General features: G+C 40.3%; 1 protein-coding gene across 1 annotated transcript in view; it reads left to right on the top strand.

Moving 5' to 3' along the window:
- The window catches only part of LOC124308425 (dynein axonemal heavy chain 2), a 618,723-nt gene that overhangs the window by 311,918 nt on the left and 279,286 nt on the right, over window positions 1-27,519 (top strand). Inside the window, exons 17-19 of the mRNA XM_046771133.1 lie at window positions 9,526-9,696; window positions 24,507-24,798; window positions 24,911-25,002. Coding sequence (XP_046627089.1) covers window positions 9,526-9,696; window positions 24,507-24,798; window positions 24,911-25,002 — 555 coding nt within the window. The remainder of the gene's footprint in view (window positions 1-9,525; window positions 9,697-24,506; window positions 24,799-24,910; window positions 25,003-27,519) is intronic.

Below are 27,519 nucleotides of genomic sequence, written 5' to 3'. Positions count from 1 at the left end.
TGCCTCTCGTACGCTACATCGTCAAATATGATTACTGAGTTTGGCCGTGCTTCTTCCGGTGTAATCACTTGCTCACGCTCGGTAAATGCAAAACACTCCGTATTCTTAACATGGTCGAACAATTGCTTCCACAATTGGTATTCAGGTTGGTTGAGAGATTTCGAGTAGATGTAGATATTTTCAAATCTGAGTCCGTTGGGATGGGTTATAAGTGTGAGCAACGCATTAGTTTTATCACAATTCGACGGTCCACAGAATATTGAACGTACACTATTCGGGAGTAATTTACCGTGCCGTTTGTGCCTTTCGACATTTTGCTCCGAAAGTTTGTCAAATTTCATCACAGGAAGCTTAGTAGGTTGTTTCTAAAACCGCATCTCGGACATGACTGATCGGATTTGCTATAAATACCCTCGTTTCAAAGCACTTTTCTTCAGTCAACGCACGAACATAATCGCGTACAGAGGTAAACGAAGCAGCAGGCGGCAAAATCGTGGCAAGGGTCTGATGAATAAAATCATCAACAGCCTTCCAGTCAAATTGCATGTACCTGGCTATCAGTATTGTGGGCCTGATACAAAATTAACAAGGAGACTCGCGCGGGGTGATCCGGGAATCAATCTTCTCGACGCAGCTTGCAAGGACCACGAAATTGCTTACTCGCAGAATCGTGAAAATCTTGAAATTGGAAACGAGGCTAATAGGGTGTTGGCTGAGAAAGCTTGGAAACGGGTTTTCGCAAAGGACGCAAATTTGGGTAAGAAAACAGCCGCTTAGGCAATAGCTAATACAATGAAAGTAAAATCAAAACTCGTAATGGGAATTCGAAAGTCAAGAAATGTGACCTTGAGAAAAATTATGAATGCTGCAAAACGTTCTTTGGTTTCAAGCAACGATGAAAAAGTAGCTGTCGAATCTGCGCCGAAGGGAGCTGAGAACGCCGTTAAAAAGCGGGTGGTGAATGTAAAGTGCGAACACCTCGCGTCCTACCAGTACCTTCAAAAGTCGGTGGTTTTCTACCGTTTCTGATTCCTATTTTTGCTGGACTCGGTGCTACAGGCGCGTCTGCTAGTGGTACGACAGACATAGCAAAAGCTGTGAACGATGCAAGTGCTGCTAAACGAGAACTGGGAGAGAGCGAACGACACAACAAAACTATGGAAGCTATCGTGTTGGGCAATGGGCTTCATATGAAACCGTACAAAACAGGTCTTGGTTTCCATCTTTCAAGAAACAAGATGCGATGCCACGACGTCGAGCGTTGACTGATTGGGACTTGTTGAAATATGCAAAAATCTTCGAGGTTGTAATAAGTCTTTATTAGGTTCCATCAGTAATGTATGTAAGCGGGTAGTACCTCAAGGTAAAATAGCCACCTCGTTTTATTTACGATTAACTATATACACTACAGAACAACAAAAAATATAAACTCATCTTCCTAACATGGACGTGTCCAATTGTAAAATCGAAAAGATGCTAATAGTCGTAACAAAAGATATAGCAAATACAAAAAATAGAAGGACAGAATAAATTAATAAAGCAATTTACAATGGCCAATCCATGCATAACTCAAATCTCAAGACGAAAAACGGCCGGGCTCAAGGTTGTAGATGATGAAATGAGCCAATAGGCGTCACAAACAGAGAATTAAAAGAAGCTAAACCAAAAAAAAGACCGAAATAAATATGTATAAATAGTAAGAGGGATTGCATAAAACAACACAGAGCTACTGGTAACCCCGGGGTTTTCTTTGTCGGCCGGGTTCCTTCTTCTCGTTCTCGAATATTACTGTCCTCCGGACTACTCGGTAACGGGATAATCACTTTATGTGTATTACATGTATAAGAAATGGTGCGGCCCCTTCGGATAGGTGGTTGGTGACCGACTGATCGTCTTTTGGCTCGCTTGGTCTGAGCAGCTCCGTACATGCGTAATTGAATTTTCGTTTAGTGGCAATTCCTGCCAGCCTCACGTGACCAAATCTGGCCCGATATTTCGCACAAGGTTCCGCATTTCCGCGGTGTTTTCAAGCGAAACGAAATGCCCGAAAACGGTCCACGAAAAAAAGAGTCAGCTATAATCAACCTTGACGACGAAGACGGTCCGGGAACACACTGGGTTGCATACAAGAAACGCGACAATAATATCGATTACTTTGACAGTTTCGGTAACCTTCAACCACCCTCAGACCTCATAAAATACCTCGGCGTTGGTAGTGTTGAATACAATCATGAACGGTACCCAGATTATAATACATTTGAATGCGGACACTCGTGTCTGAAATTTCTAAGTGGTGTGCTATATAAACATGGTGCGTGATTCATCAAAGTCAGTCTACCACTCGCAGTCATGGATGATTCGTTAACGATTTCGGGAACCTCTCCGATTCTCGAGGCACAATATTTCCCACCGATCGAACTTGCTCGTGATGAAAGTTATGCTCTTGGCTTGATAGAATTGTTGACCTTTAATTCGATTCCCAACGTTGATGTCAGTCAAAATGAAATTTACGTGGCTGATAAAGTGATTACCATACCTACCAGCAGCTATGAGATCGAGGACATAAAGAGGTATCCTCAAAACGTGTTGAGAAAAACAGACATCAGGCTTGCCATCAAACCCAACAATAATACATTACGCAGCGAAATCACATGCAACCACACGATTAACTTTGAGCCGAATGATTCCATTGCTCAACTTTTGGGATTCACATCACCTGTATCAAAGGTTGATAAAACTCACGAATCAAACGTGCCTGTAACTATACTCAAGGTCAACGCGTTGCGAGTCGAGTGCAGCATTACAACGGGCGCCTACGTCAATGGACACGTAGTACACACTATTCACGAGTTTTTCCCGACTGTCCCACCAGGATATGAGATCGTGGAAGTACCGTCGCGCGTCATTTACCTTCGATCACCGTCAGGACCGTAGATCACGTTCAGCTCCAGTTAGTGGATCAAGACGGAGACCTGGTTAATTTTCGTGAAGTTATTTCTGTGAGACTACCTACCAAATCGCAATAAACGATGGGAATTGTATATAACAGACTGTCAAAGAGTAGGTATATCAGTAAGTTGGCATGCCCCGATCAAGTCAGTCATCGATCGATTCTCAAACCGTCAACACCCTGGAACATGTAGTTCCTGATAGCTCTGGGTCGGAAACTGACACCTTTTGGAAGAGGAATTTCCGACAACTAAGAATCCGATTTTGCTGTTTTATCATCTGCAACGTACCATGGAGGACGAAATCGTAAACATTCGAACACCAGTCGTCTCTGACGAATCCGTTGCGCATTGCGAGATTCACGCTCACAAACCTTACGCCTCGTTGACTTTCAGCAACAGCGATGTAATTCGAATCACCGTTCAGTATCAGGATTTATGCATATTACCCAGCAAAAGTTCGGTACATATCCATGGACCACTCCTCAAACTTGATGGTACAGCTACTGTGAACACACAGCTCGTACACAATGCGATCTGTCATCTGTTTGAAGAATTCGCTACGAAATTATTGCAGTTGAGATTAATAGTAGCAAGAACGTGGGCTTGACAAGTCTCATGAAGGGTTACGCTTCCCTGCACCCTGGTCAGACTTGGCTAAAGGAGAACGCTGGATGGCTTGATGTAGAAGAGAAGAAACAATTCACCGATGCCGAGGGTAATTTTGACGTACTGATACCGCTCAGCATGATATTGGGTTTCACTGAAGACTACCGCAAGATTGTTGTCAATGCTAAGCATGAGTTAATTTTGACGAGATCAAAAACTGACGTGAACGCAATGATGCAGACTCAAAATGAGGAATTCCAAATCACGATCAATGCAGTGGAATGGCTAATACCGTATTTGAAACTCGCGAATCAGAAAAAAGTTGACCTACTAAATTTCATTCAGAGAGATCCGCCTATTTCGATGAGCTTCCGCAGTTGGGAATTGTACGAATATCCCTCACTTCCCACAACATCGAAACACGTTTGGACTGTGAAAACTTTCACTCAGCTTGAAAAACCTCGTGACGTCATTTTGGGTTTCGAAACAAGTAGAAAGAACAAGACCGGCAAGAACGCAAGTCATTTCGATGATTGCAATATCACGGACGTCAAGCTATTTTTGAACTCTCAATCTTATCCGTATGCTTACCTGAACCTCAACATGAGTCGTAATCTGTACGCGCTCCTGTACGAGATGTACGCACACTTCCAAGCTACCTACTACGACAAGAACCCCGAGCCGTTGCTGACAAAGAGTGAATTCCTTCGAGACGTCCCCTTATTCGTTATCGACTTTTCAAAACAAAACGAATCTTTGAAGTACGGACCTGTCGACATCCGTCTTGAATTTGAAGCTAGAGCCAACTTTCCCGCTGAAACATCGGCGTACTGCTTGAATGGTCACGATCGTATTGTCGAATGAAACCCGCTCAGTGGTGGGGCGAAAAAGTTGGTATAAAAGGTGACCCGTTCCCACCATCTCGCACAGTTCAAAGATAGAGCTTATCGTTGACATACAAGGGTTTCGTAGACCTTTCAACAATACCCTCACATTGAAAGAATTGGCTATAATTTCAATCCACTCGGTAGCATCTGCATCAATGTTTTTCTTTAAGCCACCTTGTGAATGGGATTCACTGGACGTCAAATACAAAAGCCGAAATTCTTGGTTAGAACGCGATTTTTACGGTTTACCTTGGAGCTGTGGAACCATACCGTTTGAGGAAGTTGAGTGGATCATTGAAGACAGGCTGTGCAAAGCTGAAACCGTGTACGTAAAAGCAGAAGAAAAACGAGGTTGGTTGCTTGAAATTGTCCCGAAAGTTCTAATCGTCGATATGCTCCACTTTGACTGTCCGTCGCTTCAAACCTTGCAAAAAACTTCAGCTGTGTCTCGAAGATGTGACGTGCATACAATACCCAACGCAATCTGTGCAGCCCTGAACGTTTTGATACTTCAAAATTGGCTACAAAATCATCATACTGTTCGGAAGGCGAGGGTGTACGATTTGTGTTACTGCGCAGAAGCGTCTACAAGAACTGTCCCGCATTCCTGGCGAATATATCATCCTGGTTATGATACTGTTGAATAGAATTATTTTACTATCGTTGTGAAGTAATTGTCAACTGTACCCTAAAAATTGTAATCAATAAAACTGTTTTCCAACGAATATTCATGAAATAATTTCACACCTTCACCTTCACCTTAGCTCTGAAGAGAGAATTTTTTTTAATACAAACCTTATGTAAGATTTAACCTTGCTCTCAATACGTGACCGAGCTGTATTCAAACCGAGTTATGTTTTGCATTCCTAGAAGGATAGTAACCCAACACCGCAGATCCTTGGCTCTGAATGTATACTACCGCAGCTATTGGTCGACCTTGTACTCTAGTCTTGACTGAACCCGTTCAAAATTCATCGTAGAGTTCACATTACAGTCACAAGATGCAAACGCAGCTCGAAACCCTCCATCGTTGCTTAGTGGTGTTCGAAGTAGCATTTTCTTAGATTTTAAGACTTAATTCTAGTTACAATTACAAGGTGCAAAACGTTAGTTGGATTAACAGGAGGATTAAGTAGGTATACAGGATAGTTGAAAGATAAATGGAAAAACATTCATAATTTTAATCTTTTTTTTTTTGGTTATCGAACGTAAGACTTCCACAAGACACTGGATATTTGAATGTAATACTCAGATTATACGTATACGAATGTAAGTTGACCGTACGGTCCGCCGAGGTAGCGTAGATGAAACCGTATCTCCTTACTGGCTGTCGTCAACTTCTGGAACAAATCTTCATCTTCTTCGAGGGCCTTGGTCAGTCGGTTAAGTAGAAAAATCGTGAACGAGTCCCCCAAGTCCAGAACGATTTTATCAACAAATTTCGTTTCAAACCGAAGAACGCCGCTGACTCAGTATTCGAAGTATACTTCGAGGTCCGAAAGCTTTTTCAAGGGCAGAAGTGTCTCCAGGCGAGCGACTTTGTTTAATTAAAAAAAGTCCATGATCGTTACTGTCGAGTTGTATGTGCTCAAAACCTCTTGTGAGTCAATTGAGGTCAGATCTGATTTTCAACAGATGTTTTACTTCTTCAACATTCTTGATGAGCAGTTCTAGTCGTTTCTTCAATTCATGTTGTTGTCCCAGAGCACTTCTCATTCGCAAGAAGAATAGCTTTAGACTGGCGATGAAGTTATCACTTTTGACTTATATAACGTTCCCCCACCACATAATTTGAAATTTGGTAGGGGGTAAAGAATGTCACGTGGTTGATATCAAATACGTATATTTGTTTATGCGCGCGCACCTTTTAGCATTCTTAGAGCGATAGTAACCCAACACCGCAGATCCATGGCTCTGAATGTACCGCGGCTATCCGTCGACCTTGCACTCTGGTCTTGACTGAACCCGTTCAAAATTCATCGTTGAGTTCACACGACAGTTACAAGCCAAAAAGAATGTCATGTGGTTGATATCAAACCGGCTTTCGAGTAAGTGAAAAACAATTCTTAGAACCATTAATTTTGGAATGTCGCGTGGTTGATAACGTGGGAAAGGAATGTGGGGTGGTTGATGTCACACATCAGCAGTCCTATCGTGGGAAAAGAATGCGGGACGGGTAACCGACATCCAGGTCGGTAAAAAAGTTCACGCCCCTGCTGCGCCCTCTACCGTTGGCAGGCGAGCACCACATAGAGACTCTGACCTTCGGACGGTGAAACAGCACGATTTAGATCTTCTACCGATAAGAATTGTCGGTAAGGCAGTGCGATTCTTACCGTCGACCGGTACAATTGTCGGTAAGGTTGCATGTTTTTGACCTTAAGTCAGTACGGCAGATCACGTTTTATCTGACGAGAGTGGGGGTAACCTTCAAGGGTTTGCGTCTGGGATGCGCGGAGCGGCTCGGTCGGAAAATCAGGTGTTTGTCCTCAGAACTCTTCTTGCTATACTACTGCAGACGCATTGAAAACACACAACGTAGCGAAGGACAAATAAACTACTATAAAAGAACGTTGTTGGATGCCAAGCCGTAAACCGATTCCAAAAGGTCAACCGAACGATATTCGTTAATCAAGACAATTGCAATCTACAAAAGCAAAGTATGTAATCAGTTGTTTTCAGCAGTTAACCTTGACATCACGGGATGGTCAGCCGTTAGTTTGACAGAGGGAAACATAGGGCCTATGAGTATAACAAAACACGAGGGCTTAGTACGTAAAAATGGTGGGTAAGGCAGGTCTCGAATGTGCTATCTTTTACATACAACTTCTCTCACCCGGCAATACAGAACACAAATGAATCCCCTTGGTGAATCGCAGAAGTCACGAGCAGAGTATGTTCAATCAAACAGTTTCTCACTGAAATATTGAAGTTCGATGATCAGCGAGTAGCTGAATGCTTGTAGGTATTAAAAACATTTGAAACATATGAAACATTTTTCAGCACTGTAAAGCACTGTTATCAATAATTCTTTCGGGTGAAGGAAAGAGAAAAATCTCCGACATAGTGAAATCGTATCAATGATACGGTATTCAAACGCGTTCGGAATGTAGTCGTGTGTCGGAGGAAACCAACAGCGCTACTTGCATTAAATTGCCACCGCGTAATAATTGTTTCTGCTGATGGTTCCATTGTTTTCACAGATTTGTTAACATCAATTTTTATGCATACAAATATAACCCCAACTCTGTACTATTCCTTTCGAACATTTTATGTTCTTTTCTAGCAATCAGCTGTGCCTTTTAACGATGCTCTTATTAACATCGGCAGGGCGCGAGATAGTGAAGTCAAAATTCAGCCGTAGCCATAATGTTTTGTTTTATTCTGAGGCTGGTTGGTGATGTTCCCTTGTCAGAATTAGGAGAATCCCATATTAAATATTTCAAGTTCATAAACCCAGATTCTAATTTCTGTCCTGATGCAAGAAACAAAGTTTTGTGTGATGAAATTTTCAAGTATAAATATTATCGAATAGATTTCAGATGTTACGAATTACATCGACTGATAGTTTTTAATATACTTTATTCACACTGTTAAGATTTATTATTTACATTGTGTTGGAATAACGTGTTAATTTTCTGAATACGTGTGAACGAAATTAGGATTGAACACAAAAAAGTACGTAATTGATTCAATCCCGTTGACATATAGGTGATACACATATGAGGTTGCGCATCCCAAGTTCGTAAATACAAGTAGATCTACTAATACCGAAATGTGTAAAGGTACAATTGTAATTTGTGAGCGTGCAAGTAAGCAAAGTGACTCATGTAGCTGCATGTGTTATACGAGAGCAAAGTGTACTCAAGGAGTTGCGTCTTTAATACTGTCGGTGAAAGTGCACTTCGACTTACGAAAACTCGATGATGACTGGACGATTTGACTATTAGACGGCGACTGACTTGATGGTTAAGCAAACGTGTAAAATACTGACTGAACCCAGGAGGGTGGGAGGCATTGCCAACCCGTAGGGTAAAACCTGGCTTGGGATTGCCTCCACTCATGATGTGGAAAATTTCATGAGTCAGTTTAGCGGTATACAAACTTTTATAAATATTGCTTGGGTATATTAGGTTAGGTAGGACTGAACACTGTGACGTTGCACCTAGAGTGCAAGTCATAACAAACCCCAAACCCGCGGGGAAGAGCCGAACGGGTGAGTCCTGTCCCGTCGGGAAAGGCCCGAACATAACCGAAGCCCCCCGACGCTCGGCAGAGCCGAGCGCCAGGGGCAGTACGATCACGGCCGTGACAGCATCGAGACCAAAAACAGCCTAGGCTACGAGCGAAAGAGAGAGAGAGGGAAAGAACCAGAGAAACCACCACACTCACACCGACACACCCCGCTACACACACGCCGACGACTCCAGGAACCAGCGAGACCCAGCCACACTCCACACACCTCGAGACACACACACACACACACGCCGACGACACCAGGTTAGCCTGCATTCTACAGCCGATCTGCTCCTCCCCCCGCAATACCGACCCTTTCTACCTCACACTCCACGTCACGCTACACCATCCCATCCCCTCGCAATACCAACCCTCCCGACTTCACATTCCCCGGCACCTCACCCACTCCCCCCCCCCCCCCCCCCCCCCCCCGCGCGCGCGTACCTGTAAGTTAGTATTAAGAAACGCTAAGGGCTGAGGCGTGATCAGCCCCCGTTCGAGTCTACGACCCTTTTGTATTTTTCTTAGTTTAAGTCGACCCCTTTTGCTCAAATATACACACCAAGTTTTACCTTTTACATCCGCCCCGTCTCTAATTGTCTCTCTCCCCCCCCCCCCCCCACATTATTCGTGCGGACTCAAAACCCGTCACAACACACTCAAATAGTCAATTTGACTGCATGCTCGTTTTCCAACGAACGGGTCCATCTTGTTCCATGGATACATATACTCCTGCTTTTCTGTACATGTTTGGGCTGATGGCAAACGAAAAGTGTATGGAACAATCCTGCTTGTGTATTTGTAATCGTATTTCAAAACCTGATACTGGACCGTTTTCTTTGCAGGTTATCATTTTGGCCATGAAAGATATGAATATTGCAAAACTAACTACAGATGATCTACCACTTTTCATCGGGATTACTTCGGATCTATTTCCTGGTGTTGAAGTTCCAAGTATAGATTACGAAAAACTCATAAATGATATTAGTGCCCAGATACTACAATTAAAGCTACAGGTACATTTCTGAATTGGATACTTGTATGACCGTACATTTTGATTCATATCGAGATTCATACCAATCAAAAAAGCCTTGTTTCATTTCTAGCCTGACTTTCATTTCTAGTGAAGCCCTACATATACTGTGAATTTGGAAGAAATTGGCGACGACGAGTAGGGGCCATCCCCAAGGGGAAGGAGGGCCAGACCTTGTCATTACCAGTTTCTTCCGAATCTACAGTATATGTAGAGCTTCACTAGAAATGAAACTCATTTAAGCGGGAGCACTAGATGGCCAAGCGTTTAGGAAATAAAAGTTTTGTCGCGGACCGGTCAGTATAAAAATTTTTTACTTTATCACATAGCTTAAACAGCGGTTGGTGCAGCAGCAGAATTTCAGACTCGTTATACAGGAATAGCGGGTTCGAGTCCTAGTGCGTGACCTTTTTTTTCCTCAGTTTTCAATTTTTACGATACTTACTGCACAAACGAATCAAAATAATGCATAATGTATTATATTTTTTTATTTATACTTCTACAAAAAGCATCGAGCGTCTTTATTTCCAGATGTGCATAATCATGGAAAATATGGGATGGTGAATAACTTTGCCGGCAGAAATTGTAATTGAAATGTACACGAGGATATTGTAAATGAAACGAGATGCTTTCATTGTAACAGTTAATGATATGCATGGCCTGGGTGTATAAAAGTATAAAAAAACAGTTTCAACTTCAGCGATTTCCAGTGATTTTCAGCTGATTCTTTTAGCGCCTCTCAAAGATAGTATTTTATTTTGCAACAAGTCATTCATATTTGAAAAATATAGCTGTCCTTACGCACGTCACATCAACTTTGCTTCAATCAAAGCTCTTGTTGTCCATAATCCAGAAGAAATGCACTGATGTTCAGGATACCCTGAGTTTCGAGAAAAATGTTCTCTAAAACGTTGATGACATGAAATCTGTGTGTCATTTGCGGATTTTGGTATTCATTTATTATTCCTGTGTATTCTGTTATGGTTTTGAGGCATTTTTGACAGAAAATGGCGTTTGATTGGATTGTACAAAAAAAAGGATGAATTCGAGTACGATTGAGAAGTTGTGATTTCAATAACAACACAGTCATTTCACGAGTAATTTGGTGAAATATAATTCCCTTGGGTGTAAAAACCTTTATGGTGTAAACGGAAAAGTCCAAGAAAACTATTTGGTGGCAGCAAATTTATTAGACAGAAGTAATATCAGATCTAATTGCATAAGAGTAGGAACTACAAGAGGTCGTCCTCGATTTCGAACCTACGTGTCGCTAGCCTGTCTGACACGTCTTATTCTATTCTAATCATCTTATGAGGGACGGTCTTAATGTTATGGGGAACAGCACCCCGATCAATCTGTATACTATTAGGGAAGGTACCTCCGCCTTAGCCCATGGCGCGGTTCCCACATCTCAAGGCCCATATTACGTAGCAGGGTGCGGAGGGGAGATCGCAAAAGAGTGTAGCCCAGAGGCGATGATGAGATCACCCCCACGAGGATAGCGTGTGTCCCACCCAGCTGATGCACCCTAAATAGCTAGACGAGTTATACGTGTGGATTTTCGCGACCCGCGAAGGTATATGAGTAAAGAATTCGTCGTGGAAGGTCCATTTCAACAGGTGTAAAACCGTTAAGATTTTTTTAGCGACGTTTTAGCTAGGCCCAACCAGCCATCATCAGGCTATTTATTGGAAAAAAAAACAAAAGTAACAACTAATTTAATTACAGAGAACTTAGTAGGCGCTCATCGAGCACAAACATGTTTAGAATTCATATCTAATTATATAGTAAATGTTAAACCGGGAAAACTTACATTAAAGGACAGTCCTAAGCGCTTAGGTATTCGTTATACGGTGCCATTGAGGAAGTGCGGTTTTAAACAGTTATTGCAAATGGCTGACAAAATTTTGACGTTAACAATATTGTATTACGTAGTCAAACAGAGTCAAGATTCAAGAGTCATGGATTATGTTATGTTTACTGAGATTGAGTTTGCTTCGCGCTCGGCCGACTACGGCGCTTTAGGTTTTTCTGTGTTGCCAACATAAATGTATAGTGTAAAAAATCAGCCGTCTCAGATTCATTGTCCCCAAGTGTACGAGCTACAAAAATGAGAAAATATCATCATTACATTTTGGCATTACAGTTTTCTCAGTTGCTGCACCTTGAAATAATTCGTAAAACTTGATTTTCAAATTTTTTAGCATTTTTGCTTAATTATCCCAGCTGTTCTTGGATTATTTCATGACACATAATCATAACTCGTAGTCGCTTTGTGCATATTTCTGAACGTTCTTTTCTAAATCACCCTTGTTAGTAGACTCATAAGGGGGACTCTGGAACATGGTTTGACCTACTGCGCACGCGCAACTGCGCGAAATTTCAAATTCATGATAACGTCACAGCGATCGACCGGAAAATCAAAAATGTTTAGGAATGTTCTGGTTAACCTTGAGCGGCTTCTCATGCGATATCAACCACCCTACATTCCGCAATTAATAGCTCCGAGAATTGTTTTCGTCGACCCGGATGCATGTCTGATATAAACCTCTCCACATTCTTTTTCCGCGATGTTAACCATGTCACATTCTTTCTCCACGTTTCATAATTCCAAGAACTGTTTGTGAGTCCTGTTGCGGAATATTTAATGAAGAAAATAAAGGAATTTAGATAGACAATCAGCAATACGTGATCTCTAACGCCCCGTACCTTGTTCGAGTCTTAGAGGAAGTAGAAGTAGAAGTGAAATACGCGGCACACACCTGATCTGTTGCCCGCGTTCCTCTTTCTTTTCTCATACGACACACACCTACATGGGGATTACAAAAACAGGCATACACTAGTATTTGTATTTCTCTCACTCTCATACAATATAATATGTATACTGTAACGTCTAGTATACGCAAGGGCGGGAGAAAGGATTACTCATTGATTACCACACGCTACAGATAGATACTTTATTTACTTATATCTAGTAGGTACATGGCCCGAGGGCTTACAGTGTTTCGGCGATAACGGTTCCAGCCTGACTGCCTGCTCGCGCTCGCGTACTCTTGTCTCTCCCATCTCACTCCCCACCATCATACACTACATATACCTTATATTCTAACAAGTTCGAATTCCGATCTGATATCAACCACGTGACGTTCCACAATTAATAGCGTTAAAAATTCTTTTCGTCAACCCGGATGTCTGTGTGATATCAAGTACCCCACATTTTTCTTCTACGATATCAATCATGTCACATTTTTTCTCCATGACTCATAATTCCAAGTACTGTTTGCGAATCGCAATTCCGATCTGCTATCAACCACGTGACATTCCACAATTAATAGTTCCCAGAATTATTTTTGACAAGGACAGGGTAAAAGCCTTGGGACCTGGGGAGTTAGGTTACTATTGCTCTTGGAATCCAAAACATGATGAGCTGGTTGTATATATCTATAAGTGGGCATATAAAAATTATTCTCACCCTGGAAAACGATCATTCAACTTTACACTGGCCAAGCGCACGTGAGAAGTAGAAAAAGCTGGAGATGGAATCCACAAAATGTTTGAAATTGATCAACAACATGTAATCCCCATACGAAATCTTGAACAAATCATCGTCAACGGCAGAAATTCCAAAACGGATTGAATTGAGAACTCATAGTATCCAGTTTCTGAACAAAATATTGCGAAAGCCATCAATGGTTAGAGAAGAGTCGAGACTTATCACAACGATTGGACTCGTCTTGCAAACACTCGCGGAAAAATTCAAACGACTTTCGAATACGGGTCATGGTACGCGCAAACAAAGAAGAAGTGATCAAGTACACTGGCAAAAATTAGAGTCTATTTTTGAGGAGAGAATTTAAACCGAATCCGTCGTCAAATAAAAACACAAAATCGGGAAGAGTTTTCTATAAGACGCAAAGGAACTTTCTGTTACGAGAGTAAAAAACGCTTAGCAGAGAGTGGGGGGCCTGAAAACCAACAATATCCTGGTTTGTAAGTTCAACGTAAGAAGAGATGATCACACGGTTGAAGAGATTGAATTTTTTAATACGAAAACCGAAATCATCCTCCAGTCAACAAATATTAACGAATGGTTCATCCGAAATGTGACAGACCGTTTGTTAACAAAGGCGGAAGATTTCTAGGAAAAGGACTCAGACCGCTCGTTAATTGCAATTATAAATCTCAATGTTAACATCAACAAGTATACGCCACTACAGGGTGGTCTAGATGGCTACATCTCGTCACCGACGGATATTACAGATTTGAAAGCTGTGGTAAACATCCAAAACAGTGACTTCTACCGTTTTCTTTAGTCGGTCACTGCAGCTCTGAATCCAACCAATAATCATAACAACAGAATCAGCTCGTACACACATTTCAGCTCAGTGCTACGGTTTGATATAAAGTTTTACATATCTCTAGTTAGAAACAGCATTTCAAAATTTGAAAATTTTAACGAACATTTCATCAATGTTTATGGTATAGACCAAGATAATGGGAAAAAAGAAGTGAAATGTACCGATTAGGTCTGTCGAACCTGTTATTCATTTTTTAGCGTTATAAATCGAAATTACTAAAGATAACGATGATGTTGATACGGGAAATAATTTTTTTTTTTGATCCAACCAATCATTTTGCGGGGTTTCAAAATTTGTCTCAATTAACAAGTTATTTTTTTTTTTTTTGTAGTGAAGTAAATTCGTTGAAGTAGGTCAGGTAGAAACCGCCAATTTATTATATAGACAACGTTTCGGTTGGACTGCCCACCGCCCATCTTCAGGTTAATTTTTACCACCTTTAGGCTTAGATGATATTATTAGTGCCATTGAAGAGGAAGTGCAGAGGGAGTAACTAACCGATATTCAAAGGCTAATACTAGATGCATGGAAGATGCTTTCCATCTGGTACTGGAAGAATCATATCTCATTTACTCTGACTTGAATAATTTATACGGTTGTTACGTGGGGGTGAGAGTGTACTGAGCGGTGGTAGTTAATGATTAATTGAATAATCAAGGTTGCTCCCACGTAACGACAGTGAATAAAAATTAAAACTAAGAAAAGACCTACCTTTCGATAAGCCGGTAATTTGTAGGATCGTGTTGCCATAGTCCTGTACAGTTCTGTGAGGTTTGTTTAAATTGTTGAGGCAATTTTATAATAACGAAAATGGGAAAAAGGTTGTTCGAAATAAATGGTTCAACATGATTTAACTGGTAAAAGATAAAGTATATTCTGTATCATTTGGTGATTGAAATGTCTGATAACAATGAATGGTGATAATGACATAAAAGCCGAAAGTAACAATTTATAAAGCGTTTGAGTTTATATAACGGTCCACGCCGACGGACGAATTTATATTCCAATGCAGAGAAGCTGCAGAATCACAAAATTTGACCGTTTGCGTGTTTGAGCAAATCGTGTGTTATTTTATTCTACATGATATTAATGTTTGATATCAACAGCATCTATCTTGAACGATGGTTATTATTAGCTGTTCGTGATTATTCGATATTGTATCTCTCTTTTTAGATTATCTTGAATTAATTATATTTCCTGTTGTCAATTGTTGTTTGTTAAATCTTGGAAACAATACGTATTATTTAATTGTGGTAGTGAAGCTAGCCACCAATTCTAGACTTGCTTTTGAATGGATATTACAGAAGTAAATTTTGATTATAAAGGTAAATACAAGAATTCGTTCAATGTCGAAGATTAGCACTCGGAATGACTTATCTTTAGGTGAATCAGTCGACGAGATTGAGAGCCGTCGGATCGTGTCGGTCTACGTCAGTAGAATTCTGGACCAGGGCCTCACCTCAAGTTCGGAAGAGTTGATGAATCGAACGATGTTGAACGTCGGGCACTTAGTCTTTGTGGATTTAGAATGATACTTTACTATCAAAAGCTATCGTTGAAAGTGTCAATTTGTTGATTTTGATATATGTTAGAAATGATTCCAAAGCTTATTTATTAAAAATGATAATGTAGTTATTATTATTAGCACTTAAAATTACCTAATTCGGTTGAATCAGGGCCGAACTCAATTTAATTATGGAAAATAGAATGGCATAAAAATGTCTATTCTTGAAATCATGAGATTTAGTAAAGCACAGAAAAGATGGAAACGTAGAAGATAGTGAGTCTTTTGCAGCTAACAGAATAACTGGATGCTCGAATTTGACGAATTAGCGCGAGACTTTAGGCCGGTCACAACTAAGATTTTCCGAACGCTACTATTGCTCAAGAAGGGCTAATACGGGTGAGGTTCACGCACCTCATGACTTAACAGACGAAAGACGCGGCTTCTTCGGCCTGAGGGTCCAAGAAGCTGCAGTTGTAATAAGTTACAACGGTAATTAGCCAATGAGGTGCGAGGGCGACCTCCTGGTGCCCCAATCCACATGGTCAGCGTTACTTCACGCTCTTCGACGGTGTTCCGACGATTCTCAATCTTGTCGGTGACATATTAAAAACATGAAGAAGAGATATTTACAGACAATGTTCACACATTCATTCATACATCCTATTGAGTAGTCTATTTTAATTTGGTGTTTCCAAAGGTAGTGGCTTATCCTATTTGTTGGTTATAGTTTTAACTTAAAAAGAGGGATATTATCAAGCTGAGCGCTACTGATGCTAATTCAGCAGTCCCTTATCTCCGTTCTTGATACCAGTCAAATAGAAGTAAGTCGAACCTCATACTAGGGATCATGGTTGGTCTCTACGTGACTTTTGCCAGGAGGGGTGGAACTCGCCGTTATTAGAATATGAGATTTTGATGAAATAATATCTGTGCATTGAAGAAATTGAAGAAATGAAATGAAATGGAATTTTGAAAAAGGTACGCCAAGGCGGTACGTCGGGGCGTAACACAGTACTACTATGATATTTGTTCTGCTATGAAGTACATTTAAACGAATATTGGATTTTAGGTAATTTGACGTTCTCACCATCTCAGATGCAGTGGAGTTCATTTACGTATTAGAGGTAGATTTGAAATATGCTGATGTGCTAGATGTGGTTAGCGCTTCGACCGAGCCGCATGGAGGGAGTTGGTCGCTGCTGAAGTCAAAGATGAGACTTATGCTTGTTTATTTATCAACTATATACATTTATATACAACAAATTTAATGTTTTGGCTTCCAAGTAATGGAAGGAACGGTGATTGTTCGCCTGTGTTGCGGTGGAGGCTGCAGCGAAGATGTGTAGCTGTGTATCGGCGTAGTGACAGGTGGTGGTGTGTAGCGGCTCTCAGGTGAACTTGGTGGTGTCGGAGGCTGGCGATTTTCTGCTTGGTTCATGGGCTATGAAGACTCCCACTCGCTGTCGGACTGTGTGGTAGTTTGGGTGGCCGACGTGTTGTATGTGGTTGGTGACGCCTTTAATGGAGACAGCAAAGGTAGGACATCTCGGCTGTATCTTGGTGAGGTAAATCTTGCTTGTCTAATGTCCCAGAGAGATAGCAAAACACTGGGTGGCCTTGTGAGGGGCCGCGGCGAAAACTCCACCAGATAGAGTACCCAGGGAGCTGGTGAGTTTTGGGAGCAAGTCCCTTCGATTACGCTGGCTGGAGCCAGAGTGGAGGTGCCAATCATGCGAAGTTTGAAACTGCTTGCTTCTGAAGAAGTAGAGCGTACTGATATGGCTGCTTGGCTGCTGGTCTGGCTTGTAGTAGAAGTCCAAGAATTAGTGATACCGAAACTGTGGTAGTAGGTATTCCAAGATTTAGTGATACCGAAGCTGTGATATCGATGGTCGATTTCGTTGGTTTTATATCCCGGCCGCGGCCCAAACTTGATAGCGGGAAACTCGGTGAGCTGGTTGCGGGACGCGCGCTTGGCTGCGTGGGTGGCGTTAGCTGCGCGCGTGACGTAATGGATGACGCTCGCTGCGGCGCGCGACTGGAAAGTGAGCTCAGAGGCGGACGCATGAGTTTGCGGGCCCGCGCATTGGTCAGGGCCGGAGTTGTTAGTGTTTCACGAGTTGGTCGTCAAGAGCTGAGGAACTGCATGAAATGCACAATAATTTACCACTGTGCCCGGAGCACTACGTACCTCCGATCTCAAATAGTAAGCAACCGATACTGACAACCACGCTGCTTTCCAAGCAAAACCACATTTTTCATTGCTGTGTTTTGAAACAATGTTTACAATTGGGTCTAAAGTTGGTCAAAATTTTGGAGTTCTCTAACTTAGGCAAATGCTATGGCTCAAAAAATACATGTATTTAAATACTAATTTGCGGAAAAATCGAATAACGAATGCGAAAAAAACGTTCTCTAAGTTAATTAATCACGCAGTTCTCGATAAAACGTTAAATAATGTCAGAAAGAACAGGGTGGATAATGCTACCATTAGTGCTAGAGCTACCATTACCAAACCAAACTTTCACAGTTGTACCATTTTTGATAAAAAGAAGATAATAGTTGAATTGAGTAAAACGAAAGTCAAACTCAACAAACCATTATATGCAGGATTCTCCATTCTATATCTTTCGAAATCCTTTATTTACGATTTTTACTACGATTATATTGAAACGAAATTTGGGCATCAGACAAAAGTGATGTATACTGATACGGATAGTCTGATGTACAAATTCACCGTTACCAACATATACGAATGCATTAAACAGAATCTAGATGGATGTGACACATCCGCTTATTCACTTGATAATGGGTACGGCATACCGTTGGTAAACAAAAACGTCCTCGGTTTGATGAAAGACGAGCGTAATGGAAAAAAAATGACAGATTTCATTGGCTACAGAGTGAAATTGTGATCATTTAGATTGTCGGAGGAGGATAAAGATAAAGAACAAGCTACTGGTGTCAAAGGATCGCTATTAACAACGATAACTTTTGATGATCATTTGAAGTGTGCTTTACAACATTAAAATTTGGTCAGATATCAGAGTCTTATACTAAGTCAGAAGCATCAGATCTATAGCATCGAATAGAAGAAGATGGCACTGAGCTGGAATGCCGATAAGCGGATCATATTTCCAAACACGACCGATACGCTTTCACAGAGCTACAAGACCTGAAAATAAATTGAGCTTCATAATTACGGTGTTGTAAATGTGATGTAAAATAAAATTGTACCTACTGTAACGTGGCATTTTTGATGCCCGTTACAAGCGGCTCACTGAATCCTGGGCAGAACCAAAAGGACAAGGGTTTTCGGTATCATGTAGTAAAATATCTGTAAAAGAGCACCAGAACTTGCAGTCACGCATCCGAAATTCCGAGAAGGGACACTGTAGCGAGTACCGAATAAGATATTTCAGACTTTTTGTTTCTTTTGTTTTTCAAGTTTCAACGGAATCAAGTAGGAAGTCAGCAACGAATTCGAGGAAATTTCTGACAATGAGTGGCGGTATAGCGACGATTTCGAAGGAAGGATGTCGAGGCTGCGTAGGTGGAGCCAACGAAGATCCCTGCATTGCGGGATTCCAAGCTGGTGGATCCATTATCAGCGACTTCAAAAACAGCTTCTACCTCTTTTTGGTGAAAATCGATCGATTTTTCTTCCATAACGTCATCCATGTTGGATCTGCCATTTTAAACGTTTTAATTTGTACTTCAGATTTATAAAAAGCAGCGTCAGAAACTCCTAGAAATCACGTTTCCCTGCGATCTGTACCTTAGGCCCTATTATGCATGGCAATTGTAAAAAATAGCATTTCATGGGGATAGTTCAACACCCTTTAAATTAATTTCAGCCGATATAAAAAAATATCCATCTCTTATTTTAGCATACTTATCATTGATGCCAAGTTTCATCAAAACCGGAGACGGACACTTCGAGGATGTTCCTTGTCAATACCTCAGGCATCTCCATCTTCCAAAAAACTAGCTGCGAAGATACCACGTTGAGCATTGACTGATTGGGATATATTGAAATATGCGAACATCTTTAAGATATCGTATTCCCGCTGTTTTTTCTTGCAAAACAGAATGCCCGATGTTGAAATATTAGTTATGTGTGAATATGCCTTCTAGCTACACATAACCAATGTATGTAAACAAATATTGTATTGTCATCGTCTGCCAACAGTAAGTCTGGCTCGACCTCGATAGAGTACATACACCTATGTCAAACGGTCATTGGAAATATTATTATCGAATAAACCTATGTTAACGGTGCAAGATCCCCTGTGCGTCATTAACAAATCCCAATACCCAAAAATGGCCTACGAAAGAATCAGTTAGCTGTAGTCAACTTTGACAATAAAGAGAGTCCAGGAATATACTGGGTTGCGCACAAAAAACATAGCAACAATGTCGTTTACTTTTACAGTTTCGGCAAGCTTTAACCACCCGTGCACCTCATAAAAGTATCACAGCGCTGGTAGCATCAAATACAATTACGGAAGGTTCCAGATTTGCGATGCATTTGAATGCGGACACTAGTGTCTAAAATTTATATGCGGTGAACAGTATAAACATTGAAACATTTATAATTCTGGTAATACTTTAGAAATTTAAAAACTTATTAATTTATATAACATTAATCTAAACTACGTAAATTTTATAAAGACTCACACGTACATTGAAGCCAAAAGACTTATTCGTTACTTTGTAAAATAAATAAATTAAAGATGTGTAAATGTATAAATAAAATTGTACATGTAAATAATTAAAAATCACTCATTCATCCGTCCATTCGATCATACAGTTAAAATACGCCTTTTTGTGCCAAACTGGTTCACTCCACAATGTTCTGCTTCTCGTGGTGTCCAGATGCGTCTATCGTCAATGTTCTGCTTCTCATGGTATTCAGAAGCATCTATCGTCAATGTGAAGTTATGCTGCTTCTTTGAACCACCGTTTATTTATTATTGCTTCTGTTTATTCAATTTGGCTTGGTTTATTTGTCGAAGTCAGTTTTGCAATTTTTCGTACCTAGGAGACGCCATTCTGCCTTTTTGTTATAGGTACGACACAATTAAGAGAAAAACTGAAATGCGGACTACGAGGTATTAGGTGGTTACATCAGCATCTTCTTGTAGAGTGTCTCATTCCGTGTTCCTCCCAAGCTACGGACTCCTCGTTCGTTCCGCCCAGTGGTCAAGGATTATATCCACACAACAGTCCAATCAAACTTTTGTGTACACATTCGTAGGCTTATCATGTCACAATATCGTATATAATTCAACAAAGCCTATCTATCATTCGTAGTCATGTATTATTCGTTTACATTAACGATACCGGGAACCTCTACGATTCTCGAGGCGCAACATTTTTCACCAATTGAACTTGCTCGTGACAAAAGTTATGCTCTTGGATTTGTAGAGTTGTTAACCTTTAATTCGATTCCCAACATTGATGTCAGTCAAAATGAAATTTACGTAGCTGATAAAGTGATCACCATACCTACTTGCAGTTATAAGATCGAGGATATAGAGAAGTATCTTCAAATCGTACTAAAAAATACAAACATTAGGTTCAGCATCAAGCCTGACAGTGACACATTAAGCAGCGAAATCACATGCAACCACATTATAAACTGTGATCCAAAGGATTCCATTGTTCAACTCTTGAGATTTACACCGCGTGTATTTGAGGCTAATAGAACTCACGAATGAGAGGTGCCTGTAGCCATATTCAAAGTCAACGCGTTGCGGCTTAAGGGCAGCATTACAACGGGTGTCTACGTCAATAGACGTAAAGTACACATACACTATTCACGAGTTTTTCCTGACTGTCCAACTAAGGTATAAGATCTTGCGCCTACGCATCAAATCGCAATATGAGTCATTTAAGTAATCACAATATTCAGTAAGTCGACATGTCCCGTTCAAGTCAGTTACTGATTAATTCTCGAACCGTTAACACCTCGGAAGGTAAAGGTCCTGACAGCTCTAGGTCTGAAACTGACACCTTTTGGAAAAGAAAATACCCATAAATGAGATTTCAATTTTGCTGTTTCATTATCTGCTACGTACCATTGAAGAGGAAATAAGTTAAATTTATACACGGATCGTCTTTGACGAATCCATTGCGCACTACAAAATTCACGCGCACAAACCTCATGCCTTATCAGCTTCCGACACAGCGATGAAATTCGAATTATTAGTTAGCATAAGTATGTATACATACTGCCCAGCAAAAGTTTGGTACATATTAATGGACGACTCCACAAAGCTGATGTTACAGTGACTGAAAACATACAGCTCGTGAAAAACGCCTCTGTCATTTTTTTCAAGAAATTCGCTGTGAAATTTATGCTGTTCAGATTGATTGATTGAGAAGCAAGAATGTTGACTTGACAAGTCTCATGATGGATTTGACTTCCCTGAACCCTGGTCAGTATTGGCTGATGGAGAACACTGGATGAATTGAAGTAGTGAAAAAGGAAAAATTAACCGATGTCAAGGGTAATTTTGCTGTATAGATACCGCTGCGCATGATATTGGGTTTCACTGAAGACTACTGCAAGATTGTTGCCAATGCCAAACATGAGTCAACTTTGACGAAATCAAAAAGTGACGTGTACGCAATTGTGCAGACTTAATAAATGGAATTCAAAATCGTGATTAACATAATGGGAAGACTCATACCGTATTTGAAAGTTGTGGATCAGAGGAAAGTTAACCTGCTGAATATCATTGCGAAAGATCCGCCATTTCGAAAAGCTTCCTCACTTGGGAATTGCACGAATATCCTCTACTTTCTACCACATCGAAATACGTTAGAACTGTGAAAACTTCCACTCAGCTTGAAAAACCTGAATTGCCATTTTGAGTTCCCAAACAAGTCGAAAGAACAGACGCATCCTCAAAGCACAGACCTGTTGACATTCGCTTGAATTGAAAGCTAAGTAAATCCAATTTTTCAGCTCAAACATCAGCGTACTGTTTGATTGTTCATTATCGTATTATCGAATACAATCCACACAGTAGTGAAGTAACAAAGGTGGTATAAAGCTGACTCATTCCTGCCACCTGGCGCAGTTTAAAGATGGAGGCTTTCATGGACCTAGTAATAACACCTTCCGTTATAAGAATTGGCTATAATTTCACTCGATTCGGAAGCACAACCTTCGACGTTTCTTTTCATGCCACCTTACAAATGTAATTGTCTACACACCAAATATAAAAACCAACATTCATGGTTATAACGCAATTTTTACGGTCTACCTTGAAGCTTTGGAAATATACTATTTGAGAAAGTTGAATGAATAATTTGATAAGAGTTTACACTGTGTACGTGACAGGAGCAGAGAATAGAAATTACCTAAATAAATTTGTACCCAAAGTTCAAATCATTGATTCGCTGGACTTGGGCTGTTTATTGCTTCGAGACATACAAAAAACTTTAACTGCACCTGTACGATGTGATAAGCATATAACACCAAACGTAAATTGTGCAGCTCCAAACGCCATGATACTTCAAAATTGGTTCCTGGAACTTCATACTGTACGGAAAGCGACGCTAAGCAATTAATACAATTGTCCACAAGCTGGTTATGATACTGTTAAATAAAACAAATTTGGTATTAACGTTATAAAGTAATTACAGCTGTCATCTCACATTTTTCTTAATAAACCTTTTTTTCAGAAACATTCGTGAATTAATTTCACAAGTTTACCTTAACTATCAAGAGCAGAATATTGAAACAGTTGCTTCATTTGAAAAACCTAACCGAACTGCGGTTGATTTATTGAATGTCATTTGGTGGACATAGATTGTGAGATAGTTGATATCACACCGGACTTCCGTCTCACAATCAGTTCTTGGAATTATAAGTTATGGGAAAAAATGTCACGATGGTTGATATCGTGAAATAAAAATGTGGGGTGGTTGACATCACACAGGCGCCTAGGCGTCCAGGTTAACAAAAACAATTCTCGAAACTCTAAATGGTGGAATGTAGGGTGATTGATATCTTGGCGAAAACCGCTCAAGGTTAACCAAAACATTCCTGAACATTTTCGATCTTCTGCCGATCGCTGTGACGTCATCGTGGATTTCAAATTTTCCATGGTACGGTATGCACAGTAGGTCAAACCTTGGTCTGGAGTCCTCCTTATGTATCCACTCTCGTTATTAGGCCTATGCTCATATACGGGCCCGGCAGATTCTTCATGACGACGTTCTGAACCAATAAAATTAAAAATTAAAATCTTCAAGGTAATGGTCTTCGAGAAATTACTACTGTAATATGCATCGTTTGTCATGTAATCACTTTTTGCAAATGAACTAAGTTGTATTTCGCTATTATACAATTCCAAAAAATTATTTTATGAGCATTCGTTCGAGCATTATATGTGGAATCACGTGTGAAAGACTTCATATTTTTTACTATCATTTGCAAACGAAACAGATAAAGATCTTCATACATCGCGTACATTTTCTTTAGAGTACCATATACCATTAAGATAATTTATCGTTAATATGTCTACATTATTTGTCCGACATTTTGACGGTAAGCGGCATTTTGCCGCATGCCTCTCACATACCGCCATAAGCATCCGCGTATAAGAAGTACAACTTTAACTAATAAATACTTGGCATCTATATAGACCACCCGTTTGAGGTTTTGCATAGTAACGTAATTAATATCAATCAATAAGGTGCAAAAACTTGAGTCACGTGACTACATTTCAATTTTTCTTACCAGCCTCCGTAACTTTCTTGACGCATTCACACTCTCGTCGTAGCTCCATCGATAGAAATTCATAAAAGAAACTTAACTCTGCCATTTGATCCTTAGATCACAATGCATTAGTAATAAATTGGTCTTGAAATTGTTGCATAGGTTTCTTATCTCAGATATCAATATTCTAGGTCATTCCAATTACGATTACGAAAGTGATTGAACTTTACGAAACAAAAAATTCTCGACATTCGACCATGATTGTCGGACAATCGAATACAGCCAAATCAGTGACATGGAAGTTGCTAAAGAACACTTTGTCACAAATGAAAAAAGATGGGAAACCTGGTGCGAATCTCGTGTTTGAGTATCCAATTAATCCAAAGGCTTCGAACCTTGGTGAGTTGTATGGAGAATACAACCTGTTGACTGGTGAATGGCTCGACGGTGTGATATCTTCTATCATGCGGAAGACTTGTGCAGGTAAATATCTGGACACTTAAGAGAAATTGGACTGATGAATGCAAAATTTTTGAAACCAAGGCCAGCAAATGATCATAATTTTCGATATTTTGATATTTTACTTTATCAACAGAAGATACCCCAGATGAGAAATGGATACTCTTTGACGGCCCGGTTGATGCTGTTTGGATAGAAAATATGAATAGTGTGATGGATGATAATAAGGTACTTACTTTCAGCTCTGTTGAGATAGTAAAAGAGATCATAGTACTCGTTTCTTTTTGGTAAAAATCTCATTTATGATGGTACACAAGCGAGTTAAGCAGGCTATTGGTGTACCTTTTTCTTTGCCTCTTCATAGAAAATTACAAGAGAATGGGTGACAATTTGCAAAATTTATGGAAGGAAAGAGTCTTTACGTCAGATTTTTAAAATTACCACAATCTCTTTTATAGAATTTTGGAATGCACAAAGTTGTAAGATAGAATAGTCGAAATGCGGAAAGGTAAACTGGAAAAATTCTGGCAATTTTATATCTCCGTATGCTAATTTCTTGTCCATTTTACGACTTCACATTGTGGCTTAATATATTTTAATCTTTATATATTCGGATTTGTTTATAATTGAACTTTGTGCCATAGGAAACCCGATCAACCCTCTAAGTCAGGCATTTTTAAACTCAATATTATGGCCTGAATTTCATTACTTGAGGGCTTCTGAGGGATCACTGAGTACGAATTTGACGTCAAAATTTGATAATTTCTATATCCAACATGGCGAATGTACAATAGAAAAAATTGTCAATATTCGACGATTCTGGCCGAATCTTGTTACTTGGTGATGTTTGGGGTTATACGAAGTAACAAAGATCATTCGAAGTTGAAAATAAAATGTTATAAGGCTAGGATATAGAAATTTTTAAGATGGGATGTTGAGCATCCCACTGTGACTAAAAGGATTAAATGGGCTTTTCGTGTTCATGAATTTCATGTTATCTCCTATGTTATTTCCAATTTTTCTACACTTGTCACCCCACCATTCCTAAACATATTGAGGTACCATCTTAAGGAGAGTTATTTTCATGGAAAGTGCGCATGAAATAGGGATTTTGCGAGGAGAGTAATATGCCGTAGGAGCGGTAAGTGCGTGAAAGCCTCTCACGAGTAAAAAGTTCCTATATAATGGGCACACACCACAAATTCGATTGTCTGTGCTGGCTCCTGTCAAAAACCAGTACATTATGTAACAAGGGAATAAAGTCGGGGATAATTTCCGCGGATGATAGTATTGATAAAAACTACGAAGTAGTTGAGTTGTTGACGGAGGTAGTGCACAAAAGTTCTTTTTCACAACTTTGAAGGTAATGCAACGAGTAAAAACTCGTTCAAATTGTATGAACGTAGTTTCAGTTACATAAACCTCATGTACAGCACTAGACAGTTTCCAATATCAAATATTTCTAGAGACTTGCAAAGCTGTGCGCGCGTTGAAGAATTTGAATCGTAACGTAGACACGTGGGATAATATTTTAGCGTTTGTAATCATCCGCCAGCTTGACCCAGGCTCTCGACGAGAATGAGAAATGAAATAAGTTAAAAAGAGTATTATCCCATCTATGACGAAATCACAAATTTTCTTGATTACCGAATTCGTGTCCTCGAGGCAATGTCAATACATACATCGAGCATAACGGGTAAAAAAACTGATACCGGAAAAAGTACCACAAATTCAGTTAAATCCCATTTGTCTACGACAATGAAATGTCATGCACGCGATAGTGAGCATTCCACTTATAAGTGCGAATTGCTCAAAATCACGATGGTCGAACAAAGACAAAAACTGGTTCGCGAAAAACGTTGGTGTTATAATTGTTTATCAATTAATCACAACACTCAGCCATGCCCAAGCAAGCACGTGTGATTTCATTGCAAGAAGAAGCATCTCACACTCATGTATAATGCCGATTTTCCACATAAACGGAAAATTGAACAAACATCAGTAGCGGTCCTTTCAGGGAATACTGTACACAAATTCAATCGCTCAAAGCTTCGATACCGAAGCAACCTGAATTCGGTAGTGGCACAAGCGCATCCACTAGTGTGCAATCTCTTCATGCATTTGAGAAACAGCCTGCTTCGAGTGCTGTTATGCTAGCCACTGCTTGGGTATGGCTCGAGGCGCCAAACGGGCGAATTATGAAAGTTCGAGCGCTCTTCGATCAGGCATCGCAAAATTCATTCTTGACCGAGTCGATTGTTCAAAACTTACAACTACCGCGGAGAAAAGTACAGTCAACGGTCACCGGAATTGGGGGGCTCAGCAGCAGGCATTGGCCGGTCTGTTGTTTCGTTAACTCTCAAACCCTGCAATCGCAATGGTTCGTCAATGAAATGCAAAGCTCTTGTTGTTCAAAAATTAACCTCGTACGTAGCAAAAGGTACCGTAACCAGTCTGAATTGGAATCATTTGAATAATCTCGAGTTAGTTGATCCTGATCAAAATAGTGCTGATCCGATCCAATTAATTCTCGGGGCAGAAATTTATGCGAGTATTCTACGTAAAGGATAAAACGTGGGCCGTCTGGATCGCCCAGTGCAGAAAATTCTCTCAGGACCAGTTGCGACAAACACGAGCGAGAATTTGACCAACTTAAATACTCATCCAACGATCTCAGAGTCAAACTTATCGCTAGAACTAAGACGTTTTTGGGAACTCGAAGAAATTACTATCTGTTCACCTCTC

This window comes from Neodiprion virginianus, chromosome 7 (genome assembly GCF_021901495.1).
Source record: "Neodiprion virginianus isolate iyNeoVirg1 chromosome 7, iyNeoVirg1.1, whole genome shotgun sequence".
Taxonomy (NCBI): domain Eukaryota; kingdom Metazoa; phylum Arthropoda; class Insecta; order Hymenoptera; family Diprionidae; genus Neodiprion; species Neodiprion virginianus.
Note: the sequence above shows the minus strand (reverse complement) of the source record. Positions and strands in the feature narration are given on the sequence as shown.